Source organism: Sebastes fasciatus, chromosome 24 (assembly GCF_043250625.1).
Source record: "Sebastes fasciatus isolate fSebFas1 chromosome 24, fSebFas1.pri, whole genome shotgun sequence".
Lineage (NCBI taxonomy): Eukaryota > Metazoa > Chordata > Actinopteri > Perciformes > Sebastidae > Sebastes > Sebastes fasciatus.
Window position 1 is genome coordinate 4,531,073 of NC_133818.1, and position 18,295 is coordinate 4,549,367.

Sequence of the window (18,295 nt, forward strand, 5' to 3'; positions counted from 1 at the left end):
AGTAAAAGATCTTAATACTTCTTCCACCACTGCTTATTTCAAGGTTTATTTATTGTCAATGTACAACTCAGGGTTGCACAACAAAATTTGACATTTTATAGATTAAAAATAATCAAAGTCATCAATCAATTTAAAGTACTTCGCTCTTTTCGGTTCCTCTGCTTCGACCCGCTCTTCTTTTTTTAGGTTGGCTGGCAGGGAAACTTCAATTACCTCATCAAGTAGCGCAAAAATAATCAACGCCTGAAGGACACTTACCAGAACTATACAACAGAAGCTGCAGTCATGGTGCAAGTTATATGGGACAAAACTGCTGCTGTTGTGAGAATTTATGTGTGTCAAACACAGGCTTGTTTCAGGGAACTGACAAAGTCTGGTGCTAATCGCAGACTGTCTGGGACTTTTTTTTTTAGGTGGTCCCAGCTGTTCTTCCTGGAGCACTACTGCATTGTATGACTACTGCAAACACTGCATTTTCATTTTTAATATCAATGTTGAGACAATTGCCCTGGAAAAAATTAACATCTGAAGTTATAAATCAAAACTGTCTCTGCTTATCTGTTGACAAACAGGGAGACACATAAATGATGAGCCGGTGCACCACAAAATTTACCATGGAGCTATTAGAAGTATCAATGCAATCAGCAGAATCTCTAGTTTCAGGGGATGCTCCTAACAAACTAAACCCGTTAGAGCATCTGACAGACAGTAATGTCTTTAGTCCCTTTTCTTTACACTGTGCAGTGTCCTCGAGTTTGTGAAAGGTCCTTTAATTCAAATTTATTTCAAATATATTATGATTATTCAGATATATTATGATCCTGCCGACGCCACTGGTCAAAACACTGCCTGTTTGTGGGGTTTTCCCATGGACTTTTCATCTCTTTTACCAAAAGTCTGTTTTTTCCTGATCCGATGTGACGGCCCAAGGACAGAGGGTGCCGTATGCTGTACAGATTGTAAATCCCCCTGACGCAAATTAGTTTTATTGGATAATATAAATAAATTACATTTTATTGACTAGAAATCCTGTTATGTACAGTAGCTTGATCACTCTCTTTGTATTCAGAGAGGCTGCATATAACCTACTAACCATAACACCTAACTAGGTGTTTTTGTTGCCTGAACCTAACTGTAGTTTTGTTGCGTGGCGAACAAATGATACGTGAAAAGCAGCGTACAAATGACACGCGAACAGAGGCATACAAATGACACACGAAAAGCCTAAAATGTGTCCTCATGACACGTGCAATGTCCTTGTAATGTCATGCTATTTAAATGCCTTCCTGTGAGGTCAGAGCATGGCTTCTGCCGGGACGTTTCTCCTAAACCTAACTAAGTGGTTTTGTTGCGTGGCGTACAAATGGCACACGTTTGCCATACTGCTGCTGAAGAGCTGTGGCGCCATGTGGACTTTAGCCTTAGCCTGTTGCCAGTTGGCAGACCTCCTTTCTCTTGGAGTTCATTGAGGGGTTCAAAGTATTTCCACTTAGTCTTCCTTTCATCTTCTGTCTAAAATTCCGGTGAAGACACAAAGGCATCACGGAGAAGCTTTAGCACATGGCATCATGCATCCAGGATCACATGTACTTGATGTGTGGGGTTCATGTAGTTTCTTTTCAATTCTCTCTGCGTGACTTTTTAGTGCTGTGAAAGACGTAAACCCAGGATCAGCTGAGACGCTGCTGTGCCAAGTGCGGGTGGTGTGACTGTGTGGCAGAGCTTTAAAATATGCCTTTGGGGAGTAAAAGCGCAGTGTGTTGGCAAACTGCTTTAGCTCCTCAGAGCTGACTTTCCCCTGCTGTATCTTCCACAAGATGTGTTTTGGAACCTCATAATTTGAATCAAGCAAAGAGGCCCCTTGACTTGATATCAGCAGCTTCGTCTTGAGTTCTTTGGTGACGTCCTTAAACGCCACGCATTGTCTTCTCAGCGTTTTCCTGTACTGTTTTAGGATCTCCTCTGTGGCCTGATTTTTCCGTTTCACAGACCTCGGAGGAGAAGCTGTTGCCCAGTGCATGGTGGGATTGTTGCGGTGAGTTGGAGAGGATCTGTATTTGTTTAAAGTTGAAAAAACTCAACTTTCTGCAAATGAGACCGTCCAGCGTGACGCATATCCAGGCAAGGTCAACGCCTCCACCCCTTCACGGCTTGCAATCGAACAGGATCTCTCCAAAAGCTCAAACAACTATTACAGATAATAACTTTAAGGTTACAAGCTCGTTAAGAATTTGGTATCAGTAAAGGAAAACATTTAATTTGCCTGAAACCTGCACATACGCCTTTATACCGACAATATTCTTGCCACCTTTGTACAGTTGAAGGAAAAGTGTACACTCCCAGCTTCACAGTTCTTCCGTTACCTCCGGATAAGAGATTACATCTACAGAAATATATCAAACTCTGAGTCTATTCCAGCCTCCAGCGAACTGTATACTCTGATGAATCAGGCCCCTGACTAAAAGAGACTTGTCTCTTAGTTTGTTGATCTTTTTACAGCATACAATGCGGTCTCCACACAGTACTTAAAGGATGCATGGGAAAAAGACCTCGGCATGACGATCTGTAACGAGGGATGGAAATCTTTCCTTAAAGCTATTTACAGTTGTTCCATACACTCTAGACAGAAATTCATAGAGTTCACAACCCCTGCACCAAACTACACTCTTTTTCTGTTTCTCCAATTTGTCCAAAATGTAAATGTAAATCAGCAGAGGGTATTTTGGGCCCAGCTAAACAAGTTCTGGTCAGATATTAACTGTCTGTGATATTACACCAGACCCATACACTGTCGTTTTCTCTGTTAACTCTATCTATAAAAATGAGAATTTGCCTTCTTTTAAGACCTGCTTAGCAGAAACTTGTTACGTATAGAGAGGATTCAGCACAACGCTTCTCTCTGCTCTGCGACCCTTAATAAAATGTGGCAACTATTTCTGTCTTATTCCTCAGGAATGGTGTTTGAGTATATGTGCATAATATGGGTGTGTACATACTGTATAGATGTACATGTGCTGCATGTATGTATAGTATATATATATTTCTCTTGGTCAATGACACACATTGTAGACACCCATCTATTGGCTGGTGCTGATTGATTCCTTTGCAGTTGTGTCACTTGTTTACAAAACAATTTTATAAATAAAATAATAATAAAAAAATACTGTCAGCAAGTTTTGAGTTCAGTTTAGTTTTAAATGTACAGTATTGTTAATAGTTTGTATTTGTATTATATCTTGTCAGTTATACCCTTGAATAAATATTTGTCTTTGCACTACAATTGAAGTCTATATTTGTTTTTATTTGCACTGTAATTCATATTTCCTACTTTTATTATTTCTTGTTTTCATTCCAGTATAATAAAAATATTTAAAAACCCAACATTTAGTTGCATAGTTCACTAGTTAGCGAGATGAACTGAACGTTCAGCCGTGTTTTAGTTCAGTGAGTGGGACTATGTGTAGTGCAGTCAGAGCTCTGGTCAAGCACTGAGATACTGAACTAATTCTAGTGATTCAGTACACTGAAAAGAAGTGTTTTGCAAATGCAAGGGCTTTCATCAGTGGAACACAGGCTCAGTTCACCATTGTGTTACCTCATTAGGTGATAGATAGTGACTAACTGACATTTATTTGAATGATAATCTTTGAGATCATCACTTTAACTTACCGAAAAAACTGCAAAGATCCCTCAGATGGGTTGGTACAGTAGACTGTGTTGCCCTCCCGTCAATATATGATGGCGAAATGCACCACATAATGGCAGCAGACACCTTGAACATAGTTAAAACAAATGTTTTTTAAGACACACTCTTCTCAAATATATTCCAAACTAAACAAAACTACTGAAATAAACTCACTCACATTATATCCCTAGCCTTTGCTGACAATCTCATTAAACAATATGTGCATTTCTAATACCATTCTCACTCAATCTCTTGCAAGATTTATTCCTATCTTGTATTTATTAAATGTGTGTCGCCCTCCAGTGTTTATAATATGTTACTGCATCCTCCCGCTTGCATCTTTATGAGTGATTATAATGCAAATAATTATTTTTTATTTGCATAATGATTCAAAACATTAAAATGACAATAACTGATGGTACTAAGAAAGTAAGATATTTTTTATTTAATGGATTATTTAAATAAGACTTATTATTAGCAATGCTTGATATTAATTTGAAAAACCTCCTTTATAAAAAAATCCCCAAAAATCCATTTTATATTTATTTCAGCATTGGATATTGACAAGTTATAATACACAGCAACATTCAAACCTTCACAGATGTTCTCAGACTGACAGAAAGTGTTGTAATCTCAAATAAAAATGACAAATATTCAACACAGCATGTTGGCAGAACAAAAAGTACTTCTTTGATAGATGAATAAAACATGTAAATACAGCAATAAATGTATTTCTGAGTCGTCTGCAGTAGGATTTCCATCAGCAGTGAGTTTGACAGTGTGGTTCACGTTACAGTAAGATGCATTTGGAGCTGTGATGCGGTGTCACAGTGATACAGTGGGTTCAGGGCTCCCCTGTGTGGTACAGACAGGTCATTGCAAATAATTGTGTCAGTTAAATACTCAAGGGAGTGTGAGGAGAAAATAACAACATATAAATGTTCCCCTTTGACGTCAATGAAGGAAATGTCCCAGCTTCATTTCTAAATTCGGTATAGCTGCTTCAGATTTGATTCATGCCCTAAAACTTTATTTTGTCGATGCAATCTTTAAAATTAACAAGTGGTTTTAATCATAAGCAGCGAAAACAAATTGCATAGAAAGAAAACGTGGAATGAAGAGGTGCAGCCTACTCTATTGAGATCAATCAAGTTGATTTTATCCTATATTTTCATATTTGGCAGCTTGTCCGTGATACTGTTGCCTACTTTTAAATAATATTCTGACATTATTCTGAATTTCAGTCCAGTTCTCTTCTCCTTATTCTGAGTTACAGTGTCCTTAAACAATGTTTCATTGATCACCATGAACAAGCTTCACTTTTCAATTCAATGTTTTGGTCGTGGAAACTTCAGCGTTCCTTTGGCTTTTTAACGGTGCCACATGTTTCCAATCGGTGTGTTTTCAAGCGATGTAAAGAGAAATGTGAGGTTAAGTAAAGAGCAGGAACCATTTCAGTCTGTCAAGTGACAAATCCTACAAGGATAAGGCCGCCAATAATTTATATTTTAGTTATTGTCAACAAATCCTCTGAAAAAACAGGACCAACAATGAAATGATGCAACGTAAGCCTGATATCGCTTCATCCTCTGTGCTATAGAGCATCCAGAAACTATTATTATGACTAATTATTTTGAAAAGATCCCACACACACACCATCCTGCTGCTACAAACACTGACTAGAGCACCAAATGTGGATTAATCCGCCGCAGAAAATAGTCCCCAACAATTACTGAGATTACTGAGCCTTGCTTTTCTAAATATTTGTGATATTTTTATAGATTTACGTCTTGGACTTGGGGCTGTTTTTGGTCTTTTCATGAGATTTGTTGACAATAATAAAAATATATTTATTTACAGTGTAACTATATTGGCCTAAATATCTCATGTTGGGCCTCTGTAGAAGACTGCATAGACAGACACTGGCTGGTGTAATGAATGGCGTAAAAATTTGGGGTTGAAAATGGATAATTGTCCGTTTTATTTATATATAATTGAATTTAAACATGTGGTTTTAATGATTTATCTCTTGATTTACATTGAGGAGCATAAATATAAATTTTTGCGTGTTTGATTATATCAGTGCTTGTTCAGGGGTGAGGCAGTGCTGGTCATTTTATAATAAGAAACAAAAACCCAAGAGCTTCTGCTACCAGGGTGTTATGCATAATATGGCATAAGCAACTAATACAAAAACAGTTATTATACTAAGGTGGTAGAAATCTGGAAGGTGCACTTGTTCAGTGAGCATACCTTCCAATAAATCTAATCTAAAACCTCTGATAGAGTCAGGTGACAGTCTTGATTGTACCTCTCGGCCTTTCCAAAAACACAGCAGTCGTACTGTCCAGTAATATGTCCGCCGCAGAGCTCCCTGTGGTCCAATCATGTGTCCACTTTCCCGTAGGTGCCGTCAGGTGGTCGGTAGTGTTTGGGGAAGGCCTTGAGTTGCAGCGAGTTAAACGCGTACTTTCGGCAGCCGACGTTCTTCACGGTGTTTTCTCGTCTGCAACCCTCGCTGAGGAGACAAAACGGGGTGGGGCGTGAATGAGGTCAAAATAATAGAAACAATGGTGTGAAAGACACTAAAATAGTTTGTTTTTATTGTCCCTTAACAGAAAATTGTACTTACTTTGCTGGGCTTGCGGGATTTTTTGATCAATGACAATCAACAAATGACTGACGAATGAGTTTGAAATGCTACACACTGTTCCTTAAAGTAATCCATGAAGTAAAATGATAAAATGCACTCTTTCCAACTTTGACGCCTTACGAACAAATAAAGAATCATATATTTTGTTTAACCAGCAGACAGAACAATTGCTACTGAGGTCATTGCACTTCCAGCTGGTCGCCAGTAGAGGCCAGTAAAGACTTGAATGAGGAACACATCATTGTTAAGAAACCTAAATACGTGCAACACCGTCCACACAAACACACACACACACACACAAATGGACAGACATGGAAGAAAAGTAGAAGGAAAGCGCAGTTAAAGAAAGTTTTCTGAGATGCAGAGATAAACAAATCGACCTTAAAGCGCACAAAATATCACCAGAGTCTGGTTATATTCTGCAGGTGGAGGCAGAAAAAGTTTATTACAGCAGGACTGTGGCGTTCAGGGACACACTGACTGGAGGTTTTCTTGGGTTTGTGGTACATTTGGAGCAACATGGGACGCAGCAATGCTAAAGCTTTCTCTCGGAGGAAAAGCACTGGTTGCCAAATGTGGAAAAGAAACACAAATAAAGACAATTCAACATCACAGATTTGTGATAAAAGCCAGATTTTAGAATTAAAATACCTTTAAAAATACTGCCAAACAACCTTTCCTCGACACTCTCTGCACAAATCAACTTTGACGGACTAAAACAATGCAGCAAGGACATAATATTTAAAAAAAATTTAAATTATGGTTTGAATTTTGACACTGGTTTGCTCAGCACTAAAGGAAAACGTCCTAACAACAACGTTCTTTTAACATAATAACACCTTGCAGTAGGTAAATATGTTCCAAGTAACACAATTATTTTCTATTAACATGTTAAATGTGACCATAAACAAATAACCTGTTCACATAATATCATTTATATTGTTAACAGGAGGGCTCAGAGGCTTAAAAGTGCAAATTATGTCAACAGCTTAACACAAGAAGTAATTAAATCAACAGTCAAAAACATATAAATCTGCACATTATAACAAGACATATTGAACTGTGATATAAAGTGACAGCATGACAGTTGTGGCACAAGCATATCACATTGTATAGATTATTTATATATTTATATATATATATTCTCTGCTTTGGAATAATTTAAGACAATATATAGCAAATGTTTTAGGCAATACATAAATACAATTTATGTACAGCGATACAAATATATTCTCTGATATATCTGGATTCTTAAGAATAAAAAAACAAGGGAAAGAAATGGCAAAAAATTTGATATTTCTCTTTAAGGTCAATTATATAATGATTTTTAATAAATATTTATATTTATATCTTAGGAAGCACTTTAGTGTAATTACACGTGTAAGTATGGGGAATTGATTACTGAAAATATTACTTCATTTTAAAACTAAGTTTCATATATTTCACATAAAATAATTTTGATTCCTTCACATCCCTGCTGCTCAATGAGCATGTAATTACATATTTATATATTATATTTTGCTTCTTTTAAATAAATTCAACGTATAACTTCTGTGTCACAGAGGTAGTTCTAAACTGGAGTGACGAGATACACCAATTTACTGAAATAAATAGTTAAAAAAAATAGTGAATAATAAGTTAAAGTTTAACATTTTGGGAAAAGTGCTTTTTTTTCCTTTTGCTGAAAAAGGCAAATAATTCCCAAAACATACGTCCGTCGACCAAAATTTGAATGTTCGGAGTTAAATACATAAGGAACACCACTGTGAAGCTACAGAATGATATAAAAACCTAAAAAAATCCAGAAATAATGGCCCCACCCTTTAAGATATACACAATATTCCTGACAAGAGCTGTAAATGTCAGTATTTACAACAAATATGTGTCTCTACTGACCGACAAATACAAAAAGAAGCAGAAAAGCGAGACATACTGTGTGTTAGACCACACGGATCATTATCATACTGTAGTATTTGAGGGTTTAGGGGTCATGAGAGCGTGGCGAACTCCCAAAGGAGGCTATTTTTGGTCTGATCCATTTCCTTACTGGGTCGATGTTAATGAGACGGAGCCTCGAAGCTCCGGGGAGGAGACCGATGCTTTCGTTTAGCTTCACAGGCTAACATATTGATTTGTACAGTGCAGGTTTCCAATGTGTAATAGCAACCTCTTGGTTGAGGAACACATTTTTTTATTCCCTTTATTTCCTAAATTGACACTATTGGCCATTTTCTAGTCAAAAACTTGTCCTGTCCCAACAGCTGTTTTTAAACAGCGTTTTAGTACTTTAACCTTCGATTTTTATACTTTTATACTGAAAATATTAGTTGGATTGGTGCTGATACTGTATAGTAGCTGGGAAATAAGACTGTATCGCTAACTGTATAATCATATAATGATAATTGTTTTCCACAACAATACAACCACATAAGAAATAGCTCTGTTGTATAAAGCATCACAAAATAACACATTCTTTCTAGGAAGCTCTATGAAAGTGCATGATTTGTAAGTAAAAGCATATTTTTTTTCTTCAGATAAGAGAAATAATTTGGAGTTAGGGAGATTAGAGCTGAGAGAGTTAGTCTATTTATTGATTAGTCAATTGACAAAAAGGTAATCAGTGGAGCTGCAACGATTAATCGATTAGTTGTCAACTATTAAATTAATCACCGACTATTTTGATAATCAATTAATTGGTTTGAGTATTTTTTTTTAAGAAAAGAAAGTAAATTCCAGCTTCTTAAATGTGAATATTTTCTGGTTTCTTTACTCCTCTATGACAGTAAACTGAATATCTTTGACGTCATCTTGGGCTTTGGGAAACACTGATCCACATTTTTCACCATTTCCTGACATTTTATAGACCAAACAACTGATCGATTAATCAAGAAAATAATCAACAGATTGATCGACAATAAAAATAATCAGTAGTTGCAGCCCTAGTTATCAGCACCTACTTTGAAAATCAATTATTTTATTAATTTTCAAGAAAAAATATCTGCTGGTTAGTTGCTGGATTATTTCCCAGTAAAGTGACCTGATAATTCTCCAACTTAACTCATTTTCTAGCGTATTTTTCTCTCATTTCTAAAATGCATAAACGAACATTTAGGTACAGCATATCTTTTCTGGCTTAATCTCTTTGCAAACACAGATCCTACAAACCTGCATTCACCCGTTAAAACCGAACTAAAGCATTTGGCACAAGCATGGATACATTCATTCATCTCAACTACAAATAAAATCCTTCACTCGACACGACTCGATTCTTTAAAGCTAATATTCACTGTTATAGCTGCAATCAAAGTTAACATCTGGATAAATGTAAACTGGTCCACATAAATGCTCTAAAGGGTGTAGAACCCACTGCATAATCAAACACATTTCCCCTGAATATCCTACAATCATACATTCCTACATCACTGCGTCCTTAAAAACACAAAGATTCAGACAGAGCTGATCTTCGCTGCATCGGCGTGAAAAGCTGAAGAGCAGATGTGGGTTGAATCACTGACTTATTGGTGCGGCACACTGGGACCAATTTAAAAGTGCCATCGCCGGCCCTCAAAGCAGGTGATGGTAAAACACTCAATCTGAGGGAGTGAAAAGTATAAAAGCACTGACTACATCAAACATGTCGCTGCTTTTACAAATGAACTGAACCCATAAATAAACACTCAGCCAGCCTAGGACAGCTCAAGAGCATCTAGAGCTAAAAAAATAATGTGTTTTCAGGAGTAATGGGACAAAATGTATGAATTAACATTACTTTCAACTACTAAGTAGGAGTACTATAATATTATTATATCTACAACCAGAAATATCTGGCTCTGTAGCTGATAAATGCTCCACTATGTTCACTATATATATAGTATATAATTATGACTATATTAATTCCAATTTAGGCGTATCATATATTTTCTACCAGGTCATCTTTGACTACTTACTGACACTATCAGCATGTGTTTCACAACTATGATACTCTTGTCTTTTGTGGGATCTGCTGCAGAATTGTCTCTCTTTTCTTGCTGACCCTCCCATGAGAAGTTCAAATATGATTTTTTCTTATGTAATATTATTCTGCATGCACGATCACACAAATGTACGGGTTGTTTCTGACACACTAACACTCACTACAGTGCATACATTATCTGAGGATAATGTCAAAAGAGTTGCGGTGTTGGTGACACACAGGAAGGACGTATTCTGCTATAACTTGCTACACAGGAAAATGCACATACTTCCCTTCAATCACTCCGTACCTTTGGGAAATGGGTCAAGCATGTTTTCACGGGGCCTGATGCAAAGTATGCTAGGTATTTAAAACACTTTAGGCCAAATGAACAGGGGGTGCAGAGGCTTTTTTTGGTCTATAGCAGGAAAGTAAATACTATTTATGCACCAAAGTTTTGATATAACCATCTTAGTCTGGTTGAAGTGTTTACATGAGTTCAGTTCATTTAACTTGGAGTTTTCACACATTTTAGTCCTCAGTTGATCCGCTATTCTGATATATAGGTAAACAACCATTTAATTGAATAGATTGATTCACTTTTTAACCAAATAAAAGGCTTGAGTTTGGATAATATTATTAAGCTGCATGTAAACCGAGTCATAACTGACCCAGTTCTGCTGGAAAGTGCACAGGCTGAAATAGAAGCTACGGTCTAGAAAAGCAGGAAGACCTAAAGAAAGAAAATAAGCAAATACTGCCTGAAAAAATAAATATGTATAAGCCAAAGTAAGCTTACTTCATTTTGGCACCAAATAAAAGCTTTTGTTTCCTCCGCTTTAGCTTGGAAAGTGCATGGAAGACGATGATAAATCAAACAAGCTATGATAATTATGATAGCTGCTATCAACAAGAACTCTTTCCTGAAAGTGAGATTTATATATAATCTGCGTATTTTTATACATATTCACTACTCAGCTGTAATTTCTGTTTATGTTACACAAATATACAAACCGTCACTTTGTGTTTTCTGTCTATTTTTGAGTGTGAATGAAGAATAAGGCAGAGCACTGACAGATCATAAATCTGTCCATTAGAGGGCGCCATCCACTACAAATGTACCAGTGAGATTTAGATGTGAATGCACCACATCTTCTAAATCCTAAATATAATAAACCACTTGTACTTGTATGATTTTGATTGTGTTCAACAGATGCAATACAGCTGTTTAATAGCTATGACTGACTGTGTTCACACTAAGCCGGCTGAATGTGTTTTGTCCAGCTTTTTAAGAACCGTCTCCAGAGTGGATGAATCTGGAGACGCCAACCTTTTATTTTAGTTAAGTCTGGGAAATATTAAGCTGTTTTTCTCACCCAAAATAGACCTAAAATGGTCTCGAAAGTGGGTAAAATCTTATGGAGCTTTTGGAAAATGACGCTCTAGTCTGGGTGAAGCTCAATCAAGGCTGGAGTCCCCTTTTACCCCTCTGCCTGGTCACTCATTTTAAACGTCAATACAGCCAATGGCACCCTACAGGTGCTGTCATTAAGATATATTTTGTCAGATTACTTTGCGATTTGACAGGAATTACCAAACGGTTTTATGCTTGTTCAATTATCTGACAACAGGAATAGAAAAATATGTAAATAAGAACAACTAAATTGTGTATTAAAACACACCCAGTGTGACGATGGGGATCACAGAGGGCAGGAGAGAGAAATAATGGGCGTTTATCCAGCAACCAAACTGTCCGCCATCTTAATTTCCTGTATCATTTAGGCGGATATTATCCTGAAAACACTAGCGTGGATCACACACCCCAGTCGCACGAAAAGGCGTGTGAATGACACAATAATGCGCAAGGCAAAAGCGTTTAATAAGAACGCCGTTCTTGCTTTTGGTGTGTCATTTTCACGCCATGTAGTCTGTATGATTCCATAAGGAGATTATGTATGTTACTCAATTAACGTACTATTTTAAGCCCAACCATGATATTTTTCCTAAACTTAACTAAGTGGTTTTGTTGCCCCCCTGCTGGTAGGCTACTGCACCTTCATACACGCGTGTAATATTCACACCACGGCGAAGCAAAACGTGACAATGACACGCTGTCCTCTGGTGGACTGGCGGGTCTATTACACGCATTGGCGTGATACCGGTTTGGATCACACGTACAAAATCTGTGTTTTCAGATTCAGCAGGCTTAGTGTGGACATCAAGTGCCTCAAAAAGTAAATCATAATTATCTGTGTTGATATTTTTCCAGGCTTGCCAACCATCTGCAGCTTTTTAAAGCTCGAAAAAGGAAAAAACAGGAAGTGTCCATAAACAAAACAAATATAAGAGGTGGGGTTTTGCCGCCTTAGTCGGAGTGGGACAGTGTGTACATGTACACGCTCACAGGACAGTGGCTCAGTTTGAGAAACACCCTCAGGAGTCAGCGTGGAGTATTCCCACTCCTCCTCATGAGCGCTGGACTACGTATTCAGTCACTCGCAGCAGAGAGCAGCTCAGCTGCAGCGGAGTTTGGCGAGGAAGTAGGCCACGCTGAGGAAGATCCACACCACCAGGAGGTTGGGGCTGAGGGCCAGGAGGGGCAGCGAGTAGAGGAGGCTGGGGTCCAGCCGGAAGTCACGGACCGGCAGCAAGCCGGCCAGGTTCTTCTGGATCACCCCCTCCCTCGTCCCAATTCTGCCGAGTCACGGGGAGGTGGGAGGAAGAGGAGGAGGAGGTGTGGAGCAGCAAATAAGGTGGTGGAGGAGAGGTTTGGAAAGGAAGAGAGGGAGAAAATAAAAGGAAGAGGAGAAAAGAGAACAGATGGAGAAAAAGTATAAGGGCAAAAAGATAGAGGAAGAAAGAGAGGAAATAAGAAAATAAAAGATTGAGAGGAAGAAGGGAAGGAGAGGAAGGAAGTGTCGCAACAAAATAAACGGATGGCACGTACGTATGCAGGCACGGAGGGGAAATGGCAACGTAACAGGTGACACCGGCGAAAAATCACAATGACAAAGAAGCCACAGCCACGATTATAATAATAATAATAATAATAAGTAAGAAAAATCGAATGGAGGTCACAACAAATGGAAACGAACCAACCAGAATCAAACAATCCCGCAAAAAATGAGCCAAATCAGGACAAAGTCAAACACGCGGGAAACAGAGGAAGAGGAAAACAAGAGAAAGAGAAACAAGAGAAAATTAAGAAAGATGCTTGTATGTCTTTCAGAAAAGGAAAGAAGATAAAAACAGCAATGGCTCACCATGTTTAAATATTCTAAGACATGGAGGAGGAGGAAGGAACGGAGGGGAACGTGGCAGGAAAAATATCGTGGTTTCACTTGTGACGAATGAAAACCAACATGCGGAAAAAAATCCTTTAAATGCAAGGCATTAGGGGAAATTTTGAAGTCTGGATCAGGAACTAACAAGAAAGCTATCATGCAGAAAGTGCCTGGTGCAGACTTGATTTCTAAATGCATTATCCATTTTGCATTGTCCATTTATTTATTTACTACTATAAAGTGGTAATGGAGGGAAAGGGTAAAATATCTCCAAGCTTTTCCAACATGCATCACAGCTCAAAAGCATCCTAACAGCAATAAATCAGCTCTAATAATGATGTTTTCATGCTCGTCGGCTGATGTTGCAGAGAGGCAGGTAAAAAGGGAGAGATGTGAGGAGAAGAAGAAGGTGAAGAGATGTCGTATCATGCGAGTATCTGTGTGGCAGACGGTGCAACTTTATTGAGCACATGTACAACGCAGACAGGTGGGATTACATTTCTTATTTTTTTTACATAACAAAGTCACATAAAACTCCACTTTAAACACACAAAGATACAAACATGTTGTTTCTGAGAGTTGCAGGGACGCTTTAACAAAATCACATTTGCTGTAACACCGTGAATCGACATCAATAAGGCTCTGTTTGGGAACATAAATTCCCTGAACACCTTCTGTCACTGTCTCCTGTCTGTTATTAGATTGGTTATTCCTGTTAGTAGACGTCATTTTCCAGACCACAAACTGCGTCAGCGCATTTTAAATGACACACTTTCTGGAAATGTGTTTTCAGATGCTGTAATTCAGTTTGTTTCTTTTCCTCAGTTGCATCATAAAAGGAAATTTATTTAAAGAGGACCTATTATGCTCATTTTCAGGTGCATACTTGTATTTTGGGTTTCTACTAGTACATGATTACATGCTTTAATGTTCAAAAAATGCTCTTTTCACAGTCTGCCAAACTAGCTGCTCGGCAAAATGTGTGACTTGATGACATCACCATGTTACGGAAGACAAGGTGAGACTTCAAGCGAGGCGTTTCAGGCACTTCAGGAGCAGTGTTTCTCCCTTTGCCGTGGACTTAGTAACTTTGCAGATCTTTTACATGCACAAAAAAACTATATACCACACTAAAGGAAATGGGAAAAGGACAAAAGTTAAATAGGTCCTCTTTAAACCTTTTGTATATTTGAATACTTGGACAAATAAAACTATTTTAACCCTATGTAGTTCCCAAAAAGACTGTCATATTGTTTTGTATTTGCTGCTTTTTAATCCTTACTTATTTCTTTTTACTTACTTCTCTTTCTAAATGATCTTTTTAATCTGCAATATTTCCTTCCTTTTTTGTTTTACTGATGTATGTACAGTATGTGTTCGCCATGCTGCAAGCCGTATTTCCCATGCGGTAAAACAAAAAAGCTTTTTACTAAAACTCTGACTTTGCTGCAGTGTAGAGAAAAACTAAATCTTTCTTTACAACCTCTTTAACAGGTGGGGTCTGAGACAATTTGAAAATGAATGAAGGAAAAGAAAAAGTGACAAAGATAGTGCTCCGATGACACAAATAAAGGAAAAATACTGTGCCAGCCTGTTAGCAACTCAGACTGTGAAACAGCTTTACAGAAAGGACGGACGAGACGAGACAATGATGGGCAGACGGATGTCGTAGACAAGAATAAACAGACAAACAAGCACTCACACACAATCGAAAGAGGATCCTCTCACTTGAATATCAGTTCGGTACCTCTCTTCTCTAGACTCTTGTCACAGAAAACAATGGTTATCGACTAGATTTGAACCTTTTTGACAGGAGTCTGGTGAAGAAAGAAACCAACTGAATTTCTAAATATTCAAGTATCCCCTTTGAGATAACCTGCGACTCTAGATCAGTTTGTTTCACAGAGGAAGCAGGCAGTGTGTTTCAGATCACACATGGGCAAAACATCTTTTTCCCTCTGACCTTTACTGCTTTTAAAGATCTGTGTTCACCTGACACATTTATTACAGTAAAATACTGCATTTTGCAAGGTGTAAAGAATCATTGGCCAAATAAAAGAAATATATTTTTAGACCCGTATAGGAACCCTTGCAGGCAGGAAGTGAGAAGAGTCTCCCCTGTTTTGCCCAGGTCTGATTTTCAGTGGTGTGTGTTTCTCATTCAGGCAGTGTGAGGGCGTCCTACCTGCGCATACAGTCGAGGGCCTGCGTGAAGACCTGTGGCGCCATGCCGTGCTCGTGCTGCAGGATCAGGCACTGCTCCAGGGTCACCGACATGGCTGTGCGGTCTTTGGCGCTTTTGCAGCTGGTGAAACGAACCCCGTTCAGCCGGCGGCAGATCTGCGATGCAGAGGGAAGAAACGTTTAAGTCATCCGTAAATAGGGATAGTTGGTATTACCTTAAATTAATATGATATTGTGGGTATTTTTTGCAATTTATCCACTCAATATCTAACTTCAAAATGACTTCAATTCTAGTTTTTCAGCTGTTTTAAGACACTGGATTCAATTCTATTTTGTATTTAATGTACAACAATGCAGGAAGCTTCACCTCGGCTGCCTGCCAGAGGATGTCCACATTCTTGTTTTTCCTGGCTTGGACGTTCTGCCCCAGAAACCTCAGCAGCTCAGGGAGACACGTCTGGGAACGAGACCTCGGGAGGCCTGAGGGGTGTTTGAGGGGGAAGATGGGAAATGTAGGTGAGGGGAAATGGATAGATGATGGGAAGAGCAAAGTAGAGAAACAAAAATTTATGGCATTATATACTGGCACTAAGTGGAAGAAAAAGGGAGCTCCCTGCCCTGTTGTTGTCGTTATTGCTGTACACTTTAGTACTTACAGTCCTCAGGCAGGACTTCTTTGAACTGTTCGTAGTATGAATTTAGCCTGGAGAGACTCTCCAAGTTAATAATCTCCTGCAGGGACGTGTCTCCAAACCTGAGCAACACAGAGAAACACAGTTTTTCTTACATAAAATTGTAGAGCAGCACCTATTCATCAACATCTTGCTTATACTTCAGTCTTCTTTTCTCCTCCTACTCACTCACTTCTCAGCCAGCGTCTGCTGTTCGTTGATGCCGACGTTGAAGTGAACCGGCTGGACCCTCAGCAGCATGCCGCTCTGGATCTCCCGCGGTAACGCGTCAAACATGGTTCCCGGCAGCGGGATGCGGACGTTGAAGCCGTCTCGGTTCCCCGTGATGATCGGCAGCATGTCGGGGGCCGAGCTGCCGGTGGCCTGGGTTACCTGAAAGCGAAGAGTATCAATATTCAGGCATAGAAATTATATGTTTTAATTTTTTTTCTAGTATTTAAGTTGTAACAGGTAATAGTTAATAAATGTCGACAATGACATAACGCAGAATCAAAAATGACTAGAAATTAAATAAGAGCAATGAAAAACACAGAAGAAGAGTGAAGTAAAACCTTAATTAAATGTATATTCTTGCAGCTGAAGGGGAGATTAATAAATGTCTCCCTACCTTAAAGGTGACATTGCGAAGATCCATGATGCCGACGCTCATGTCCTCCAACATGGCGAGCTCCTCTCCTGTAAACAGACACAGTGATGATCTGATTCATCTGTAGTTGTCGGGGGTTTAATAGAGAAAGAGACGTGTCCATGTGTGTGTGTTTGTACCGTAGGTGCTGAGCAGGGACTCAAACTGAGCCAGCAGGCCAATGGTGTAGAGCTGTCGGAGGAATCCGTTGTCACGGAGACAGTTCCTCAGCTTGATGATGAAGCCGCAGATGAGAGCGGTGAGCTGCAAAACACACACACACACATCAGCATTAACTTTTTTAAAAGAGATTAGAATAAATGTATAATTTAATAGCGTGAGATCAGATGTGTTTTTTAGTTGTCGTCTAAAATGTTTCCATTAGTAAGATGAATTCATTCAATATGACGGAGTGCACTTGCTCAATTTTCTGTAATTCAAATCAACATATGGTTTTATATTTGGACACAGTTGACTGCATCTTAGATTATGTAAGTGGATGCATGTTGTTGGTTTCTGTGCATCCATGTGCGAAGGGAATCCTGTGTTTTATATAACAGGCTGAGGGCAGACAGTATGATGAATCAGTCTGTTAATGTGTTGTTTCTATGTTCAGCATCGGGGAATAAAATGTACACTGAAGAAGACGGAGCTGATACAACATTTCACTTCCCTTGAACTGAAAAAATTGAAAAAGAATATTTTGGCATCTATGCTTGAAAAATAACTTCAGAAACTATTTTGATTACATATATTTGTTAAATTGACTAATTATTTTAGCTCTAATTGTTTTTGCACTTGCTGTAGTTACACATACACCAGCTCTCTTATTGTTTTTATCTTCTACCTTATCATTTTTAACCTTCACTCTACATGTTACTTGTAAGTACGTGGATTAGATACCAGAGTTTAACTTGATTAAACTTGAGGCTTCACGATCATACTCACAACTGAGGCTGCAGAGGCTCCCATGTCTAAAATACAACTGTTGTTGTAACCGAGCCAAAACTACAGAAATAAGAGGCTGAAATAAGAGGAAGTTGTAAGAGAGAAATCCAGTACTGCACCTCGACTACCTCTGGGCACACATCTTCTTTTAACTTTGGCCCAAAGAACTGAAACGTCTGGAGAGTAGGAGTGTACGGGTCTCTTTCTGTCTCACTTACTTATATTTTTTACAAGTGATATAAATACTATAAAACCACTTAGCGCTGGACCTT

At 38.5% G+C, this 18,295-nt stretch overlaps 1 protein-coding gene across 18 annotated transcripts in view; it reads right to left on the reverse strand.

Annotated features, from left to right (window-relative positions):
- Positions 1-4,215: 4,215 nt before the first annotated feature.
- LOC141763099 (inositol polyphosphate-4-phosphatase type I A-like) overlaps positions 4,216-18,295 on the reverse strand; it is a 38,195-nt gene continuing 24,115 nt past the window's right edge. For 6 of the 18 annotated variants that reach the window (XM_074627405.1, XM_074627398.1, XM_074627397.1 and 3 more), the window contains 7 exons: positions 17,216-17,339; positions 17,058-17,125; positions 16,623-16,822; positions 16,415-16,512; positions 16,126-16,238; positions 15,760-15,914; positions 4,216-6,203 (listed from right to left, as the gene is read on the reverse strand). In XM_074627405.1, coding sequence (XP_074483506.1) covers positions 6,071-6,203; positions 15,760-15,914; positions 16,126-16,238; positions 16,415-16,512; positions 16,623-16,822; positions 17,058-17,125; positions 17,216-17,339 — 891 coding nt within the window. In that variant the 3' untranslated portion in view covers positions 4,216-6,070. The other 12 variants (XM_074627403.1, XM_074627392.1, XM_074627386.1 and 9 more) reach the window with 3 other exon arrangements.